The sequence below is a fragment of the Asterias amurensis genome, chromosome 1 (assembly GCF_032118995.1).
Source record: "Asterias amurensis chromosome 1, ASM3211899v1".
Classification (NCBI taxonomy): Eukaryota; Metazoa; Echinodermata; class Asteroidea; order Forcipulatida; family Asteriidae; genus Asterias; species Asterias amurensis.
Window position 1 is genome coordinate 20,930,559 of NC_092648.1, and position 19,125 is coordinate 20,949,683.

The 19,125-nt window shown below is 39.2% G+C and overlaps 1 protein-coding gene across 2 annotated transcripts in view; it reads left to right on the plus strand.

Moving 5' to 3' along the window:
- LOC139945460 (uncharacterized) overlaps positions 1 to 18,993 on the plus strand; it is a 26,859-nt gene extending 7,866 nt beyond the window's left edge. Inside the window, exons 1-6 of one of the 2 annotated variants that reach the window (XM_071942929.1) lie at positions 4,861 to 4,977; positions 5,590 to 5,679; positions 6,430 to 6,640; positions 8,426 to 8,605; positions 10,418 to 10,641; positions 15,210 to 18,993. In XM_071942929.1, the coding sequence (XP_071799030.1) occupies positions 4,927 to 4,977; positions 5,590 to 5,679; positions 6,430 to 6,640; positions 8,426 to 8,605; positions 10,418 to 10,641; positions 15,210 to 15,422 (969 nt within the window). In that variant the 5' untranslated portion in view covers positions 4,861 to 4,926 and the 3' untranslated portion in view covers positions 15,423 to 18,993. Of the gene's footprint in view, positions 1 to 4,860; positions 4,978 to 5,589; positions 5,680 to 6,429; positions 6,641 to 8,425; positions 8,606 to 10,417; positions 10,642 to 15,207 lie in introns of those variants that run through there. The other variant, XM_071942850.1, reaches the window with a different exon arrangement.
- The last annotated feature ends 132 nt before the right edge of the window (positions 18,994 to 19,125 follow it).

Genomic DNA, 19,125 nt, shown 5'->3' on the forward strand with positions numbered 1-19,125 from the left:
TATTTAGGATAGAAATTGCACACTGTTTGAGTCATTATACGTAAGTACGGCATTAAGACCAGCGCCTACTCCAAAGTGTAAATAATGTTCTAAGTTTAAGCATATATTTCCTGCTCTCATCCGTCCGTAATTTGTTGTTGTGTTATCTGCGTACACACGAGCTTACTTTTAAACAGGTACTTTATGTTTATGTTTTTGTTGATCGTTCGTTTAAAAGTAATTTTCTTAATTCAATACACTTCTGTATTTTTCGTAGTGTTCGATCAACAGTCCCAACCACTGATCATATGTATATTATAATAGAGATCAGTGGCCCAAACCCGAAGGTTTTGAAATAAATTAATAAATTAGTTTAGTAAATTCTTCTTTGTTCAACCTTAAATTATCATAAACATTTTACCCAGTCAATTTCCCTTGTGGTTTGTTACTTCGATTAGGCAATTGTTTTACAAAATGAGGCGGCAACTTTAAATCAATCAATTAGCGTTACGATCGCGTACGTGTGTGCTTTAAAGCCACTATTGGTAATAGTCAAAGACCAGTCTTCTCACTTGCTGTATCTCAACATATATGCACAAAATAAAAAACATGTGAAAATTTGAGCTCAAATTGGTCGTCGAAGTTGCAAGATATGAATGAAATAAAAAACACCCTTGTCACACGAAATGGTGTGCTTTCAGATGCTTGATTTTGATACCTCAAAATCTAATTCTGAGGTATCGAAATCAAATTCGTTGAAAATTACTTCTTTCTCGAAAACTACGTTACTTCAGAGGGAACCGTTTCTCACAATGTTTTATACTATCAACAGCTCTCCATTGCTCGTTACCAAGTAAGTTGTTATGCTAAAAATTATTTTGAGTATTTTATTATGTCTTTAAAGACACTGGACACTATTGGTAATTGTCAAAGACTAGTCTTCACAGTTGGTGTATCTCAACATATGCATAAAATAACAAACCTGTGAAAATTTGAGCTCAATCGGTCATTGAAGTTGCGAGATATTATGTAAGATAAAAACACCCTTGTCGCACCATGGTCACACGAAGTTGTGTGCTTTCAGATGCTTTATTTCGAGACCTCAAATTCTAAATCTGTAGCCCAATTCTGTTCAGCATGATTTGTCTCTGCTTATCTCATTTGGGTTTTCTAATAAATAATGGCTTTACAAAACAGGACCCCGCGGTTAATATACTTTGTCTCTAATGCATGTTGAACTATTTTATGAGCTAACTTCAAAGTAAAGTACTCTTAATAAAACTGGTTGTACACAGCATTTTTTGAATGTGTGTCTGGCAAAGTCTTAAGGAGTAAGGAAATAAACAGTAAAGAAACATCAAAATAATTTAAAACTTGCTTTTTCAGATACTATGAATATTAATATTGTGTTTTTAAAACACAACAGTCTTTAATCCCGAATTTAACAACTATCATATAGATAATTATGATTCCATTATTGAGAAAATGTTTAACAAACAAAATTCAAGTACAGTTTGACGTGAAAACAATAAACGGATAAAAAGATCAAGCTTTTACAATCATAAAGCAACTTTCATAGTTGTAGGCTTCTTCACAAACAGTCAACAATATTTAAATTTTTCAAGGACTTAACTCAAAATATACTTTGGAAAACTTATGATAACACATTGAGCTTCCGGTGGGCACCTCTGAGCCATGTTACTAGTAGTCTTGTCAAAAGGCGATATTGCTCGATATTGGATAGTGTACTTCGCCCCCCACCCCCACCCTCCCCCTTTGACTTGAGAGCTTGACAGGCGAGCTCCCCCGTCAAAGGAGGGCGCGCTTTAACGATTTACAACTGAGAGCGTCGTATACACTATCCAATATCGAGCACTATCGTCTGTGGCAAGACTATGCTATACGGTAGGGGCGCATCATGTTTATTTCTAAGTCACTTACGATGGCGTGTTCTATATTAACCGCGAAGTGCCCGGTGTGTTGGCTATTGATGTTGAGGTCCGATTTGTGGCTCAGCCAGGGCCCAATTTTAAAAAGCCTTAAAGGTCTTTTGCGTCATTTTGTTGTTTGACCCCCCCCCCCCCCCAATTAACAGCTTGTGATGACGTGTCCAACTCGGAAACGCTTGCCTGGCTGTCAAGATCATCGGGGTCTGAGATGACCTGTTCATCTCGGGTGCTTTAGGCGCTTATATAAAATAAGATAAACGTTTTGTTTGCATATTGAAAAGAGCACTTCTATTTGACACCTTTTGGGCCACTATAAAGGCCGAGGATTGAGCACATGGAACCTTATAAAAGGTGTCAGCATTTTCTATTCTATAAGTTACTTGGTTGGTGTACATAACTAACTGTAAAGAAAAAAAGATGCATTATGAATGTGTGGAATGGTTTGAGTTTCGTTTACGGTTTGGGTTTCAGAATCAAATCTTTTAAAGTTTTGTTTTATATCGGCGGGGAAAGCTACATACAAGTATAGACCTTACACTTTCATGCAGTGTAGTGTTTTATTCATTTAAAGCCATTGGACCCTTTCGGTACAGAAAAAAAGAAAAAAGTTCACAGATTTACAAATAACTTACAGGGTTTACAGACGGTAATGGTGAAAGACTTCTCTTGAAATATTATTCCATGAAATGCTTTACTTTTTGAGTAAACAGTATAACAATATCAATTCTCGTTAACGAGAATTACGGATTTATTTTAAACACATGTCATGACACGGCGAAACGCGCGGATACAAGGGTGGGTTTTCCCGTTATTTTCTCCCGACTCCGACGACCGATTAAGCCAAAATTTTCACAGGTTTGTTATTTGATATAGAAGTTGTGATACACAAAGTGTGGGACTTGGACAACACTGTTTACCGAAAGGGTCCAATGGCTTCAAAGAGCGGATCTAGAATGCCCTGAATAAACTAGTTAGTTTCTAAAGGCTATATTGTTATTTTATTCCTGACAGACGAAGCATATACCACAAAGCTGCCCTTGTAGTCATCAAATTACATGAAAAGGTATAGGCATGCACCTAAAGACTACGACGCGGAACTTCACTATAGCAACCCTATGTTGGCCATAAAGGAAAATGCGAGCGAATTGTTATTGCGAGTAGTTGGGTGAAAAAACACTGCACTTGGCATTGTAAGCAAGTTGTTATTGGAAAACTCGGGAAAACCCCACATTATTGTGGGCATAAAGGAGGTCACATTGCAAATCGTATATTTACTGATATTATTGGTTGCTATGGGAGTTTAGTATGGTATAACACTGCTGACTAATATATAATCAAGGGAAATAAAAATTAATAAAGAATAAAAAAGTCATCAAAAATAAAATAACTTAAACATTTTGCGTTGTAACTGTGAAGCTAATAAATTACACATTAAAAGCAAAAGGTTTGTTACATTGTCTATTTATTTTCGTTAAATTCTGACATCTATACAACTTACATATAGAGGAGGCCATGTAAGACTAGACATACACCGTCTCACATTGAAATTATGATACAATTAAGCTGCGATAAGTGCTCCTTTTTTTACAAAAAAAAGTATCATTATGCTGTCGAAGAAAGAAAATAGCAAAAACAAGACAGAAAGGTCATATTATTAAGTTTTGAGAGCTTTTCTTATATTAAGGCTGCTAAATGAACATGAAGGACGTGTGTTGTAGGGTTATCAGTTCCACATAGTATACCTCTCTAAATGTAAATGAGTGAACAACACCACTCCTTACATTTCGAGTTGTTCCTCATATGGCTCTTTAAAGGGAGTGGACACTATTGGTAATTACTCATAATAATTATTGGCATAAAACCTTTCTTGGTGACGAGTAATGGGGAGAGGTTGATGGTATAAAACATTGTGAGAAACGGCTCCCACTGAAGTGCCATAGTTTTCGAGAAAGATGTAAATTTCCACAATTTTTGATTTCGAGACCTCAGATTTAGAACTTGAGGTCTCGAAATCAATCATCTAAACGCACACAACTTCGTTTGACAAGGGTTATTTTTCCTTCATTATTATCTCGCAACTTCGATGACCGATTGAGCTCAAATTTTCACAGTTTTTTTAATTTTATGCATACGTTGAGATACACCAACTGTGAAGGCTAGTCTTTGACAATTACCAATAGTGTCCACTGCCTTTAAAAAGAGTGGTGAAAAGTGTAAAATCACTCAAAAAGATGCAAACTTCAATCTAAAATAGTGGAAGGTCACTCAAAAAGACGCAAACTTCAATGTAAAATAGTGGAAGACCACTCGAAAAAGAGTTGTCCCTCATATGGCTCTTCAAATTCACTCTTTTGCATTTAGAGAGAAGGCCCTGCAGAAGAGAAACCGCGGTCACCCTACACTAAATTTTCGTGCAATAGTGGGGTTTTTCGGGTATTTTTTTTCTGGCAGATGTAGCGTGTACTTTAAAGCCTACCTTTTATAAAAGTACATCAAAAGGTAGGCTAGTGGCCCAAAGACTACGACGCGGAACTTCACTATAGCAACCCCATGGAGGCCATAAAGGAAAATGCGAGCGAATTGTTATTGTGAGTAGTTAAAAAAAAAAAAAAACTTGGCACTGTGTGCGAATTTTTGTTTGGAAGCTGGAAAACTCCCAAATACAATCGTTGCCATGGTTGCGACGCTGTTGGGGGGCAACCTCAATTATGGTAGCCGTGAAAAGACATTGCAAATCGCATATTAATGCAAATAATGTTCATTCTTCTTCTTGATATTATTATCATCATACTTCTGTTAATGAAACCAATGAACCCCCAAGTGTGCACTATATTATCAGAAGGGAGACAGCAACATGGCAATGATCGTGTGCCCATTATAAGACTTGTGGTGTCTCTTCAGGGCCACCGTACAGAATGGCTTTGATGTACGTGTATAAAAAGGGTTGTCTGGCAGTTCGGAAGAATATAACAGGATTCTGAAACCACCATAACCAACCATGGCTGATGAGCTGGACCCAGTTGAAGAAGCAGTGGAAGGGACTCTGACGGTTTGTATCATCATGATTATGTTTGTGACCAGATAGAGGTGGTGGGATGATAGGTAACAATAATATATAGTCACACGTTTGTGTCACAATGTTGACTCTTCTTCTATAAACCACAATGTGTTATTATTCCATCTGAAGAAATGTTGAGACAATATATCGGCCTACAAATTTATAAAGTTGCAAACTTAGATGCCTGAGCGGGCTTCAGGCATGAAGTCTTTCCCAGATTCAAATATTTCGCTGAGACATTAACTCTTTATTAACTACGTTAATTCCGATGGAGTCGTTGCTCAACAATGTTTTTATGAACAGCTCCGCCCTGTTGCTCGCCGCTTACCAAACAACTTTTTTATGCCGTTTTGTAAGTTTTAGTCAAACTTGTAACCGAAAGGTGTCCTGTGCCTTTAAATACAACTTGTGTTAGGGACATAGAGCTATAAAGGAGCATGTAATCATACGCCAAATTTTTCACGCAATTACAAATTTTGAATAATTACCCAAATTTGTCAAAGATAGCCTTTTTAATACAACTTGGATTAGGGATCATAAACAAGTAGTAATACCAAATGTTTCACGCAAATATACAACATGAGAATAATTTATGTTTTTCAGGTTTTAAAGGGCCTGAAAGGTATCGTTCCCAAAAGCCCAGGGCAACCATCCAAACCGGTGGTTACCCAACCATCTTCTGTGCGTCATCAGGTAAGTAATTGAGAAAGTGTATAGATTCTGGACGAGCCGAATGCGAGTACATTATATTCACGAGTTTACCCTTAAGAGTTGAATTCCTCCCAAAATAACTATTTTTTATACTATGGACCGTGCAATAAAACCAAAGATGCCAAATAAGTGAACTTCACGCAAAACTGATTAAACAAGGGGTGCTTGCTGACCAGAAACACAAGGGGTACGACATCACGTCATGGGTTCCTTTAATATGAGCAATCTGCCCCCTCAAAAGAAATGGTAAAGTACCAGTAAAGGACCAAGTGCCACGACCAGGACTCGAACCAACTCTCAGTGTGCTGATCAGATTAGAGCTTGAGTGAGAGTCAGGCGCTCTTCACTGCTCAGTAAGTTGCGATTCTTGTCTCATCGTCGCCATATAGGCCTACGACCAAAATAATGTGGGAACAATAATACTCATTGCCCTTTTCGAAACCACGGCTTCATTTGCAGACTTGGCTAAACAGGCTAGCTTATTAGCCCCGTGGTTGTTTCGACAAACTACGCGTGTTTTGCGTGCGTGCTCCATAGATATATCATTATATAGATTTTTTTTCCGTGCTTGACATTTTGGGTCGTGTGACATCTGGGGTGCCCGTGGGCCTTGACTAAAAGGCTAGGCTTCACTGTGTGAGAGAACAGAGCCTGTAGCCGAATTCATAGCCGAAGCCGTGGATTCGAGAAGGGGCCTATGACTAAATTGAGTTGATATGGTTCACCTTTCAGATTCCGCGAGATAGACAACTGGAATATCATCTCCATTCGACCACGTTTAGTCCGGCATCTTGGTCCGTTCTTAAAAACCTGGAAGCTCAATATGGTCAAAAGAGTCAAGCAGTCAGATTGGTTGACAGCGGACTAAAAAATGTCATACAAACTGCACGTAACGGTGAAGGCATTCAGAGTTATGAAGAAAGATATAAGCAGCTTAGTGAAGGTAAGCTATATAGTATTGTTTGTAAATTATAGCTAATTTAATCTAAGACAAAAAAAAAAACCGCAAAAGCCCACATAATTTACATTAAACTATGATAGAACACTTCATTTAAAACATTACCTGCTGATGGTCTGTATTTTTTGAGAAGTTAATAAAAAACAACAATTTCGCACGATAATTGTTTAGCATGTAGCAATAGTTGCTCTGTAAATTTCATTTTGCTTTCTTAAGAACTCGACGACTAATTATAATTATTCATCCACATCGAGTAGAGATTCATGTCATGGCCCAAAAACATGCTCTACAACAGGTATCAACATCCTTTGTTTCTGAAGGGAATCATACTCTTAAAATGTGTCAATAAAAACTACACTGGCTGTTATAAGTACAGCAGCTCGTGAAAGTATAAAGCATTGAACTATTTCAATTTGGAGTAATGTGGTCATTAAAAAAAAACACCAGTTTTTAATATAAAAAAAGCTTAAGTCTCTGAGAAGTGTTTCTGCCAGAAATGTTTCTCAGATTGTTTTTCCTGCGTGGACATAACCGGTCCGGATATTCGGCAATATCTCAAAAGCTACCACCTTTTAAAAAACACATTTTCACGGGTTAGTTTTATATTGTAGTAATCTACATTAGGATTACAACTATTGAACGGTTCACGATTCCTTTATATTGGACAATAGAGTGGGGAGCCGGTTTTCACTGCTTGGTGCCCGGGGTTGGCTCGCGCTAATCGAAAGGGAAAATTAATCAAAGAAGACAACATTTTCCATTGAAATTAAAAAATATATATATATTGTAAAGTCTATCACGCGATTCTTTAAAATAAAAGCTAGACATACATTTTGTTTTATAATAGCAACTGGTTATAATGCAATTTAAATTTTTATAAAAGTACGGAATTTTATTTGTTTTTTCATCGACAGAGAAACAAAAATAAAGCTTGGAATGAGACGCTTATTTTAAGAAAGCCCATTTGCCGCCAAATTCAAGGAATAATTGTAAGGCAGACATTCAATTCCCATAAAAAGTGATGAGAAGGAAAACGATTTTCTCATGTCTTTGTGCACAAAGACACCCCAGCAATGGCGCGCAGCGCATGGCGGAAACCAGCACTTGGGCGCCTGGATCGTTCTATATTTTTCCATAAATCTAACTTGTGAAAATTTCATTTCAAAAAGTGGTTTTGGATCCTGCCATAATGTACATTTGTGCCTTTTGAGCTCCTGTAAAATGAGTTTATGTTGATCAAGAAAAGATGTTCTTCATCTTTTTGTTTACGTTTTTTTCTCATTCAATGGCATTTCGATCAATACGTATAAATCAAACTGCCATTAATGACAATGACAAATTTACATGCCGCTCGCAGACGATCAAAAGTGCAAGCTGACAAACCTTGAACCAACCATAACACATAGAAAGCTTACGTCACTGCACATTTATCCAATGAAATCATTGCATTCAATTGGCACCATTTTGGATCTGTAAGACCAGCCATCGATTTCACAAAATTCTTCCCAACTTAGGATTAATCTTAGTACTAAAAACGTGTTAATTCCGAGGACGTTAGAACGCATTGAAACTCATCCTTAACCTGAACGTATGACGTCATTCTTCGAGAGACAGGGGGCCCAGTCTAACACATCCTTATTTAGGACGACTCGAGATGAGGATTAATCCACGTTTCGTGAAATCAGCTGCTGCTGCAGTGCCTGTCTTTATCTTTGGTACCGAATCTGGTAAACTGAATTAACTGGTTCTACGTTGTTCTTTTTCATGCAGGGGTTCTGTTTTCAGGAGAGAGGTTCACGGGAACTCACTGTTTTGATTTCAGTAAAGTGGAGTTTCAACACGTACTGGATTCGCAACAGGTGACTGCGCAGCTCAAACCTGCTATGACTGCGGGTCGGATTTACCTGACCAATCAGCGACTTATTCTACTTTCTATAGGAGACGTGACAGGTGGGTGTCACTGTTGTCCCTTAAACTTCTTTACATGTATTGGACACCTTTGGTATTTGTAAAAGGCCGGTATTTTCACTTGGTCTATAAAATAACAAATCTGTGGAAATTTTGAGTCAATATTGTTCGCTGAAGTTGCAGAAGAATAATGAATGTAAAAACACCCTTGTTGCACAAACTTGTGCGCGTTTAAATGCCTAAAAAGGGCTTTATATTAGGTCTTTGAGTGAGAAATGATCTCTTCTCAAAAACTACCGTACTCGGAGCCGTTTCTCACAGTGTTTGATATTATCAACAGCTCTCCCTTGCTTTTCACCAAGACAACTATTTTGAGCAAAATTACCAATAGTGCCAAGTGCCTTAAAGGGAAGGTACACTTTGATAATTGTCAAAGACCAGTCTTCTCACTTGGTGTGTCCCAACATAAACATAAAATAAGAAGCCTGTGAAAATTTAAGCTAAATTCAAAAGTGCGAGAAAATGATGAGAGAAAAAATACCCTTGTTGGACAAGTTTGTGTGCTTTCAGATCGGAATAAAAGACTTCTAACTAGAAGTCTTTTACTATTTTTGTGAAAAATTACCTCTTTCTCAAAATCTATGCTACTTCAGAGGGAGCCATTTCTCACAATGTTTTACACTATCAACAGCTACTTCTCCATGCCCGTTACCAAGTCAGTTTTTAAGTTAATATTTGTTTTGAGGATTTACCAAACGTGTACTTTCCCTTTAAAGGCAGTGGACACTATTGGTAATTACTCAAAATAATGTTTAGCTTAGAACCTTACCTGGTAACGAGTAATGGGGAGAGGTTGACGGTATAAAACATTGTGAGAAACAGCTCCCTCTGAAGTGACGTAGTTTTCGAGAAAGAAGTAATTTTCCACGAATTTGATTTCGAGACCTCAGGTTTAGAACTTGAGGTCTCGAAATCAACCATCTAAACGCACACAACTTCGTGTGACAAGAATGTTTTTTCTCTTTCATTATTATCTCGCAAGTTCGATGACCGATTGAGCTCAAATTTTCACAGTTTTTTAATTTTATGCACATGTTGAGATACACCAACTGTGAAGGCTAGTCTTTGACAATTACCAATAATGTCCACTGCCTTTAATCTTAAAGCCATTGGACCCTTTTGGTTCAGCATTTTCTATTCTATAAGTTACTTGGTTGGTGTACATAACTAACTGTAAAGAAAAAAAGATGCATTATGAATGTGTGGAATGGTTTGAGTTTCGTTTACGGTTTGGGTTTCAGAATCAAATCTTTTAAAGTTTTGTTTTATATCGGCGGGGAAAGCTACATACAAGTATAGACCTTACACTTTCATGCAGTGTAGTGTTTTATTCATTTAAAGCCATTGGACCCTTTCGGTACAGAAAAAAAGAAAAAAGTTCACATATTTACAAATAACTTACAGGGTTTACAGAAGGCAATGGTAAAAGACTTCTCTTGAAATATTATTCCATGAAAACAGCAAAACAATATAAATTCTCGTTAACGAGAATTACGGATTTATTTTAAACACATGTCATGACACGGCGAAACGCGCGGAAACAAGGGTGGGTTTTTCCGTTGTTTTCTCCCGACTCCGATGACCGATTGAGCCTAAATTTTCACAGGTTTGTTATTTGATATAGAAGTTGAGGTACACAAAGTGTGGGCCTTGGACAACACTGTTTACCGAAAGGGTCCAATGGCTATAAGTGCCTACAAATAATATTCTATTATATTTTGTTGCACAACCAGCCTTTTCTAAATCTTCCCATTAAAGTGACAAACTACTGTTGTGATAAATTATTTCCACCAGGCCTGCAGTTGACTGATGCGGGTTCACGGCCAGTAGGAAACCGCAAATGTGTGACCTTGTCTATCACCGACTGCGAAACCAGTACTTGGCGCTACGAGAGCATCCAACTAGCAGACATTCGCGGTGTCGGCATGAGCTCGGTGTTCAGCGGTGCTGCTTCGTCGAGAAACGTCAAAGGCTTAATACCGCCACCGCCACGGTGTTCCTGCTCGTGTTGCGACGATGTAAGCATTGACAAATCATGCCGTAATGTTGGAACAAATAAGACGGCCCTTTCACCACATGATTAAAACAAAACAAAATGCCGCGCTCTTATTGTGTACGTACATCGCGTACGTATGGGTTATCGTGGAACAGTGTGTATATTCATGTGGCGAACTCAAGGGATAGTCTGTCCCCGAAAGTTCGTTCCTTCATATTATAGGAAATTTACATGGACTGAAGTGAAACTGTTTACTCTAATAAGAGAGTGCTTTATACAAGATTGGCACAGTTGCCGTATTTTTTATTTATTTATTTTGTTTGGGGGGCACGACGAAGTTTACAAAATCCACATTTGTTCTCATTTCTGTTTCTTTACCACGTCCTGCAAACAAACATAGCAAATTCAATTCAATATAACGTTTATACCATAACCTTTTTGATAAATAATTCAATATACGATTTTATCAGTACAGAAAGGTAACAAAATCAAAAGGCAAACTCAAACACAAAAGCGCATAATACGTATAATACAAAATTTATATAGCCACGTTATATTGACTGGTTCCGTACTATATACCAAATGTTCACACTATGGGGTTTAGTTTGCTATACAAATATACCTCCATGCATGCATACATTCGGCAAGATATTGCTTCCCTTACACGCACTACAGCTATACCACAATAACTAAGATAGCTCGATGCAATACTCAGTAGGTTATTTCTTTCACCTTGGGCATCGTTCGACACGATATAACTCCATGCATGCATACATTCAGCAAGATATCGTCTTCCCTTACACGCACTATAACTACTAGTACTAGCGGGACAACCCCGCTCTAGAAAGCTCTCGTATAAAATGCTGTAAGTGTAGCGTTGTGTACAGGGGAGGGCTAAAGTCACAGAACAATTCACAGTGGCAAACCACCCATCCTATAGGTTAAGATGAATCTTAGTGCTTTGTGAAATAGACACTGTCTTGTCCGTCTTTTTTCCGTTTCGGCATTATTTGTCGATTCCATCCATATTTTCCAGTTTCCAGCGGGTCCAGATAGTGGTTCTTTCCCAGTCCCGTGTATATCCCGTTTCGTTTCTTTTGTTTCCGTTTAGTTTATTATTTTCCTGTCCTGTATCGTTCTCAAGTTACTTTTCTTTTTTCCACCTCACCAGCCCCGTTGATTTTTTCCCCAACTCCCTGTCCCACCATGGATGCCCCTTTCCTATCCCGTCCCATATCTAACCCACGCCTCCGTGCCTCCCGTCCCCGCGATCCCGTGCATTGGCATTGATCTTTGCTTGCCACTTTTTGCCCATAACACATATTTTCCAGTTTCGCGCGGGTCATGGGCTTGATTTCCCCCATTCAGTTTAATATTTTCCTGTCCCATGTCCCATATCATGATAATCCCTTTTCATTTTTTCAATCCATACCCCAGCCCTGTTCATTTTCCCGGTCATTTTATTTTTGCTGTTCCCCGTCCCCCCGTTCCACAGACGTACCACTTTGTGCCCCTTCCTCCTGTCCCCGTCCCAAATCTAACCCGTGCCTCCTTCCCGTCATCCCGCTCGTGAATTGTTCTTTGCACTTTTTGCCGGCCCATAACTTTTCTCGTTCCGCGCGGGTCCCGCCAGTCAGGTGGTTCTTCTTCTCTGTCCAGTTTGTTTTTTCCCTGTCCAATGTCATCATAAGTCCCTTTTTTTCTTCTTCATCTTTCCGTATTATTTTCCCAGCCCTTTCACTATGTTCCCTTCGTTTTGTGCCATTACCCGCCCCTTCCAACAGACGTACCACACTGCATGCCCCTCCCTTCTCCCTGTCCCACAAAGTGCTCTAATAAGCCCCACCATGCAGTCTTCGTCCTGTCGTCGTGCCTCGATCCCATGCATTTTTCTTTACTGTATGTTATACGCGCGAAGTTACTGGACGCTCGCGCTGTGACTGTGACATCATAAAGGACGCCTGCCCTCAATCCCACAGTTACTACACGCTTACGCTTTAACTGTGACGTCACAAACAACACATGCCCCCAACCCAAGGGTACCCCGAAATTTACCCCAGGACGCATCATTTTAACACTGTGTGGCGGAACTTAGGCCGTGTCCGATTTGGTGGCTACGGATGCGGCTACGACCGTTGCCATGGGTGTTGCTAAGGGCATCCTATACTTCAATGCATGATGACGCGGCGATCCAGCCGTAGCCGTGGCCGTAGCCGCCAATGCGCCTTATTTTTGACCGCGCGAGGGCGCTATAAATAGTATTTTTATCACTTCCCAGGGTATACGCGATTCGCCCTGCACAAATCAATAGGCGTTTTGTCACTTTTGTTGCGCCGTAGTTTCAATTTGCTTTAGAGGTGGATTATAACGGCTCCTTTAAAAGTCTTATTGTCCGTGATGGATTAGATGTCTGTGATGGTAATGTGTTCCAGTCTTTAATAAATGGTTTGGGTATGAATGAATATAACCCCGGAAGTGATTGAGAGCGCCCTCACGCGGTCAAAAATATGGCCCATTCGGATCCGGCCTCGCTACCATGGGCAGCGCGCCGTATCAAGCTAGCTCTGCGTACGTCTCTAACATTGATCTCCATTATACTGAAGATATATAATTATACTGAGTATAATGGAGATCAATGGTCTCTAACCCCTGGGAGGGAAACTTCGATCCGTGTCTTTGATTGGCTATCATATAGGCGCAAAATTGAAACGCCGTGCGTCTCCAAAAAGCTCTGTACGCCGAAATGCGTGCGTATAAAGATATGTAGGTATTCACTTTTTTTGTCACACAACGCTGAACGCCAAGGCAAGTTGATAACTTTTATTACACACAGCGCATCCAGCGTGTGCGCGACTAACGCCCAACACAGAACAGATCAACCACAGGACTAATATAGACCTTATGCATTGACGTCATCCAGCCGCCATCTTAGAGGAAAAACGGTGACGAAACAATCGATACGCACGGATTTGTACGCGCGGCGCACAGTATACTTGGCCAATGAACAACCTCCTTTTGACCTCTAAGTGAGGGCGCCCTACCGAAATGACGTTATGCGCATAAGGTCTATTGTAATACCCTTGGATATTTTCGAACTACACTTCCAGGGGTTATGATCGAGCAATGCATGCTAGGGAAAAAATGGCGCTGCGAGATAGATCACCCCTGGGAGCGAGGTTGGTTCGGGCACAACCTCGTTCCCAGGGGTGATCGATCTTGCCGTGCATCTTTTCCCAGCATGCCTTGCTCGATCATAACCATAGAGTTATATATATAAGAACTAGAGGGCGCACGAGTGATGCTTCGTGCACAAATGCCACGGGACCACAAGATGACAAGCGCGTAATTCTGCACGCGCGTTGATTATGAAATACCATAGATATAGATTATTCTGTTTTATATCTATGTGAAATACATGTTTGATTTTTTTTTATTGAACGCTCACGCGATGCTGTTTGTTCAACTTACAAAATAGCCGCACAAACACACGCTGTGAGATGCCAGTTTTGTCAACTTAGGCCGTGTCCGAAACGGCGACTTCGGCTACAGGTACGGCTAGGGCGCGCGCGTCTGCTATTCTTCAACACTGGCAGACGCGCTGATCTAGCCGTAGCTGTAGCCAAAGTCGCCAATTCGGACACGGCCTTAGAAAATGGCAGCCTGCGCGCATAGACCTTATCGCAAATACCAATGCGCAAGCGCAGATTGTTGAATGAGGTGCATTGTGGGATAGATATTAATCAAATTTTGCTACCAGCTAGACCACAATGCATCTAAATCCAAGCTTTACGCGCGCGCCCCAGTATTTGCGAAAAGGTCTAGAAAAGGTCTATAGACCTTTTCGCAAATACTGGGGCGCGCGCGTAAAGCTTGGATTTAGATGCATTGTGGTCTAGCTGGTAGCAAAATTTGATTAATATCTATCCCACAATGCACCTCATTCAACAATCTGCGCTTGCGCATTGGTATTTGCGATAAGGTCTATGCCGGAGCGCGTATATAGGCCAGTGCGCCCTCTAGTTCTTATATATAACTCTATGATCATAACCCTGTAGTGTAACTCGAAAATATCCAAATATAAGGGATATTACAATTAGTCCTGTGGTTGATCCGTTCTTTGTTGGGCGTTAGTCGCGCACACGCTGGATGCGCTGTGTGTAATAAAAGTCTTAAACTTGCCTTGGCGTTCAGTGTTGCGTGACAAAAAAAATGAATATCTACATCTTTGTACGCACGCGTTTCGGCGTATAGAGCGTTTTGAATTTTGCGCGTATTATGATAGCCAATCAAAGACACGGATCGGAGTTTCCTTCCCAGGGGTTAGAGACGTACGCAGAGCTAGCGTAATACGGCGTGCTGCCCATGGTAGCGAGGTTGGTGCGGGTACCACTTGACGTGAAAACGACATGTATCTTCTCGTGACCCAGGTGGCCAATCGATCTCAAACTTCTACAGGTTTGTCAATTAATGCCAATTAATGTGTTGGATTGCATAAGGTGCTTACACTGACAGCAAGTGTTTTGTTAGCAAATGCAAATATGTAATAATCCTTTAATCACGTCCCTCTTTGACTTTGCTTTGTAAATCCAGGAGGCTGAATGGGAATTGTCGCCTCACATCTCATCAACAACACCAGCCAACTTGGTCGGAGTGATCAATCTGGGTACACTCCTTCCTCCATGGCAGACCGAAAGTAATGTCGCCATCTTCGTGCCGCCAAATAGCAAAATGGATGCGGTGGTGGAGATCATCCGGGCACTTCAGTGTGCTGCTCATGCTCGTCAACCCAGCCCAGAAAATTGATTTAAAAGACAAGGAATGAGGTTTTGGGGTAGAATTTCTGCGTCTATATGCTCGTTTGGCTGTTGTTTTGTTCACTTTTCCTTTTGAAGAAATGGAAATCTTGCCGCGATGCACGTTTGGTTGGATAGGTTCAGTTCAGTTTAGTTCAGGTCATCAAACTATAGAAAATGATTTATCCACTGGTTTTATGTGGAGTGGAGATTTTCGAAAGCAAGAGAATTGTAACAAATTTCCATTCTGTCCAAACTAGATAGGGGTTGGTCTATTTTCATTGAAGGGTGTAAGCGGTTAAAGACACCTCATATTGTTCGTTACATTAAATACACCCATGGACACTATTGGTAATTGTCAAAGACCACTCTTCTCACTTAATGTATCTCAACATATGCATAAAATAACAAACCTGTGAAAGTTTGAACTCAATTGGTCGTCGAAGTTGCGAGATAAGTGGAAGAAAAAATACCCTTGCCACACGAAGCTGTGTGGTTTTTAGATACTTGATTTCGAGACCTCAAAATCTACGTTACTTCAGAGGAAGCTGTTTCTCACAATGTGTCATACTATCAACAGCTCTCCGTCACTCGTTATACCAAGTAAGGTTTTATGCTAATAATTATTTTGAGTAATTACCATAAGTGTCCACTGCCTTTAATATACACAGATGCATGCTTGATTATCGTACGTGTATCTGTTGAACTGCCAGTCAGCAGTCACCAGATTATGTTATGACAAACGATAATGGCTGTTTCACAAGCGGGCACCGTGGCAACTTGCAAAACGTGCCTCGAGGTGAGTTTCTGTGATTTTGTTTTATTCGGCTAAGCCGTATTTTTTATTGATTTCTGATCAACGTGGGGAGGGGGAGCACTCGACGAAATCATTTCGCATGATGCTAATACCAACATTATAATCACTGTAAAAAGTAGGTTTAAGATAAACATATTGCATACTGTTTCATTATATTAAAGTAACGGCCTTCAAAACCAGCGGCCTACTTCAAACTGTCAAGAATAATTTTAAGCCAGTATACATTTCCTGCTTCCAACTACTCAGAAACAAATATTTGTGTTATTTGCGTCTATAAACGAGCTTCCTTTTAAACAAGTACTCAGGCAATGTTTTAAAACGGGAACGCTATTTTAAACTTGTTTATAATGTTTGTGTTGATTGTTTGTAAGTAATTTTGATAATTCATTACACACTTCTGAATTTTTCGTAATATTCGATCAACAAAATGGTTCCCAGCCATTGACCTACATATTATTATGAGATCAGTGGCCAAAGTCCGAAGGTTGTGAAAATAAATTAATAAATTAGTTTTAGTAAATTTTTCTTTGTTCAACCTAAAATTATTTAAACATTTACCCAGTCAGTTTCCCTTGTGGTTTATTATTTCGAAAAATGCATTATTTTACAAAACGGGGTAGCAACTTTGAATTTGACTATGTAGTTTAAGGGGCAAATCATTCTGTTAATGTTTATATTATCATGTGGTGATAAATTAGTTTTAGTAAATTTTGCTTTGTTCAACCTAAAATTATTTAAAGCATTTACCCAGACAGTTTCCCTTGTGGTTATTACTTCGACTAAGGAATTATTTTACAAAATGGGGTAGCAACTTTGAATTTAACTTCGTAGTTTAAGGGGCAAATCATTATGTTATTAATGTTTATACTATAATGTGTAAGGTGATCGCACTAAATACTCTCTGGGGTCGATTTCACAAAGAGTTAGGACTAGTCCTCACTTAGGACTAGTCCTAAGAGATATCAAAAATGCATAGCTAGTCTTAAGTTAGGACGAGCAACTCGTCCTAAGTCGAGATAAGACTAGTCCTAACTCTTTGTGAAATCCACCCCTGGTCACTTTATCCTTTAAACTGGTACCATAGTCTTGATTCATCGCGTTCAGTGGGTGCTTAAAGGACACATTCAAACTGCAGATGGCGCTGATCCAGTTGTGCACATATTGAGACTGTAACTTCTTGGACCGAGACTACGGACACCAACGCGCAAAAGCAAGACCAGTGCCCACAACTTCATAAAGCATAATAAACACAAACACTTGCTGAGAACAAAGTAGTGTTGCTTATAATAGAAAACCAAGTTTGCATTGTGGCTGGTGCGGCCCAACTAAATCTTTGCTTTGCAAAGAAATCTGGCAAGCAGTTTTTTCTGCTTAACAATTTTTATGAAATTGGGCCCAGTGCCCAGACTCACAAAATTGTAAGCAGATAGAAAATGCTTAAAGCCATTATACACTTTCGGTAAACAGTATTGTCCAAGTTCCACACTTCGTGTATCACAACTTCTATATAAAATAAGAATCCTGTGGAAATTTAGGCTCATCCGGTCATCGGAGTCGGGAGAAAATAACAGGGAAACCCACTCCTGTTTTCGCGCGTTTCGCCGTTTCATGACACGTGTTAATAACAAATCCGTAATTCTCGCTAACGAGAATTTATATTGTTTTACCGTTTTCTCAAAAAGTAAAGCATTTCATGGACTAATATTTCAAGAGAAGTCTTTCACCATTACCTTCTGTAAACCCTGTAAATTATTTGTAAATCTGTGAACTTTTTTTTTCTGTACCGAAATGGTCCAATGGCTTTAAAAGATTCGTTTATCAAACACAACTTTGCAGGGAACCATCCATAAGTAATGTGCATTACCTTGAATTTTAGACTGGTAACCCAATTCTGCTCAACATGATTTGTCTCTGCTTAGCTCATTTGGGTGTTATGATAAAAAACAGTTTTAGGTTATTGGGTTAGTATACTTTGTCTCTAATGCAAAAAAATCTAAGCTAACAGCAAACAGTACTTTTAATGTGTGTCTGGCATTGTTTGAATTAGTAAGGAAATTAACAATAAAGGATCATCGAAATAATAAATAAATAATATGCTTTTTTTCAGATATTATGAATATTAATATTGTGTTTTTTTAAACACAAACTATATTTTTTATTCCTGAATTTAACAGCTATCACTAGGTAATTATTATTTCATTAATGAGAAAATTTTTCACAAAAATAATTGAAGTACAATTTGATGTAAAAAATAAAAGGATAACAAGATCAAGCTTTTACAACCATAAAAATAAAAGGACAACAAGATCAAGCTTTTACAACCATAAAGCAACTTTCAAATAAGATCTCTTAATTTCTTCGATTCAAGGAATCAACTCAAAATTTGACGAGGCTCAACTCCACTGTTTGGAAGGGTGAGGCCACTTTCATTTTGCAAGGGCACTTCCATTGGAAAACCTAAAAGTCAATGGGAAACCAAGGGGCACCAAGGCAAGGACCAGGGGCAACAGAGGGCATGGCCTTTGTGGCCTGCGTGTAATTCCAGGCCTCTTGCAACTCTCACACTAAACTTGTTATGCTCAGAAAGTCTTGAAGTAGTATCTTCATGACCCTTACACTGGTAACAGACAAAACAACAATCATTTAATTTCTGTCAAAAAAAACCTTAAAACAGAAACAATTTGTTGAATTTGCGTGACAGCCGGTCCAAACTTGATTCAGTTTGTTGTGACTTCTGCCATCCTAACTTTTACCCTTTTTTTTTTAATAAAAACATATTTTACTTTTTGTTTTCCTTTTTCAGGATGCATAAGTTTGAGGAAATTGGGCCCCAAGTCTGCAATTATAAAAACAAATGTTTAATTCTGACATTTCTCTTTGAAAATATCATCAACAA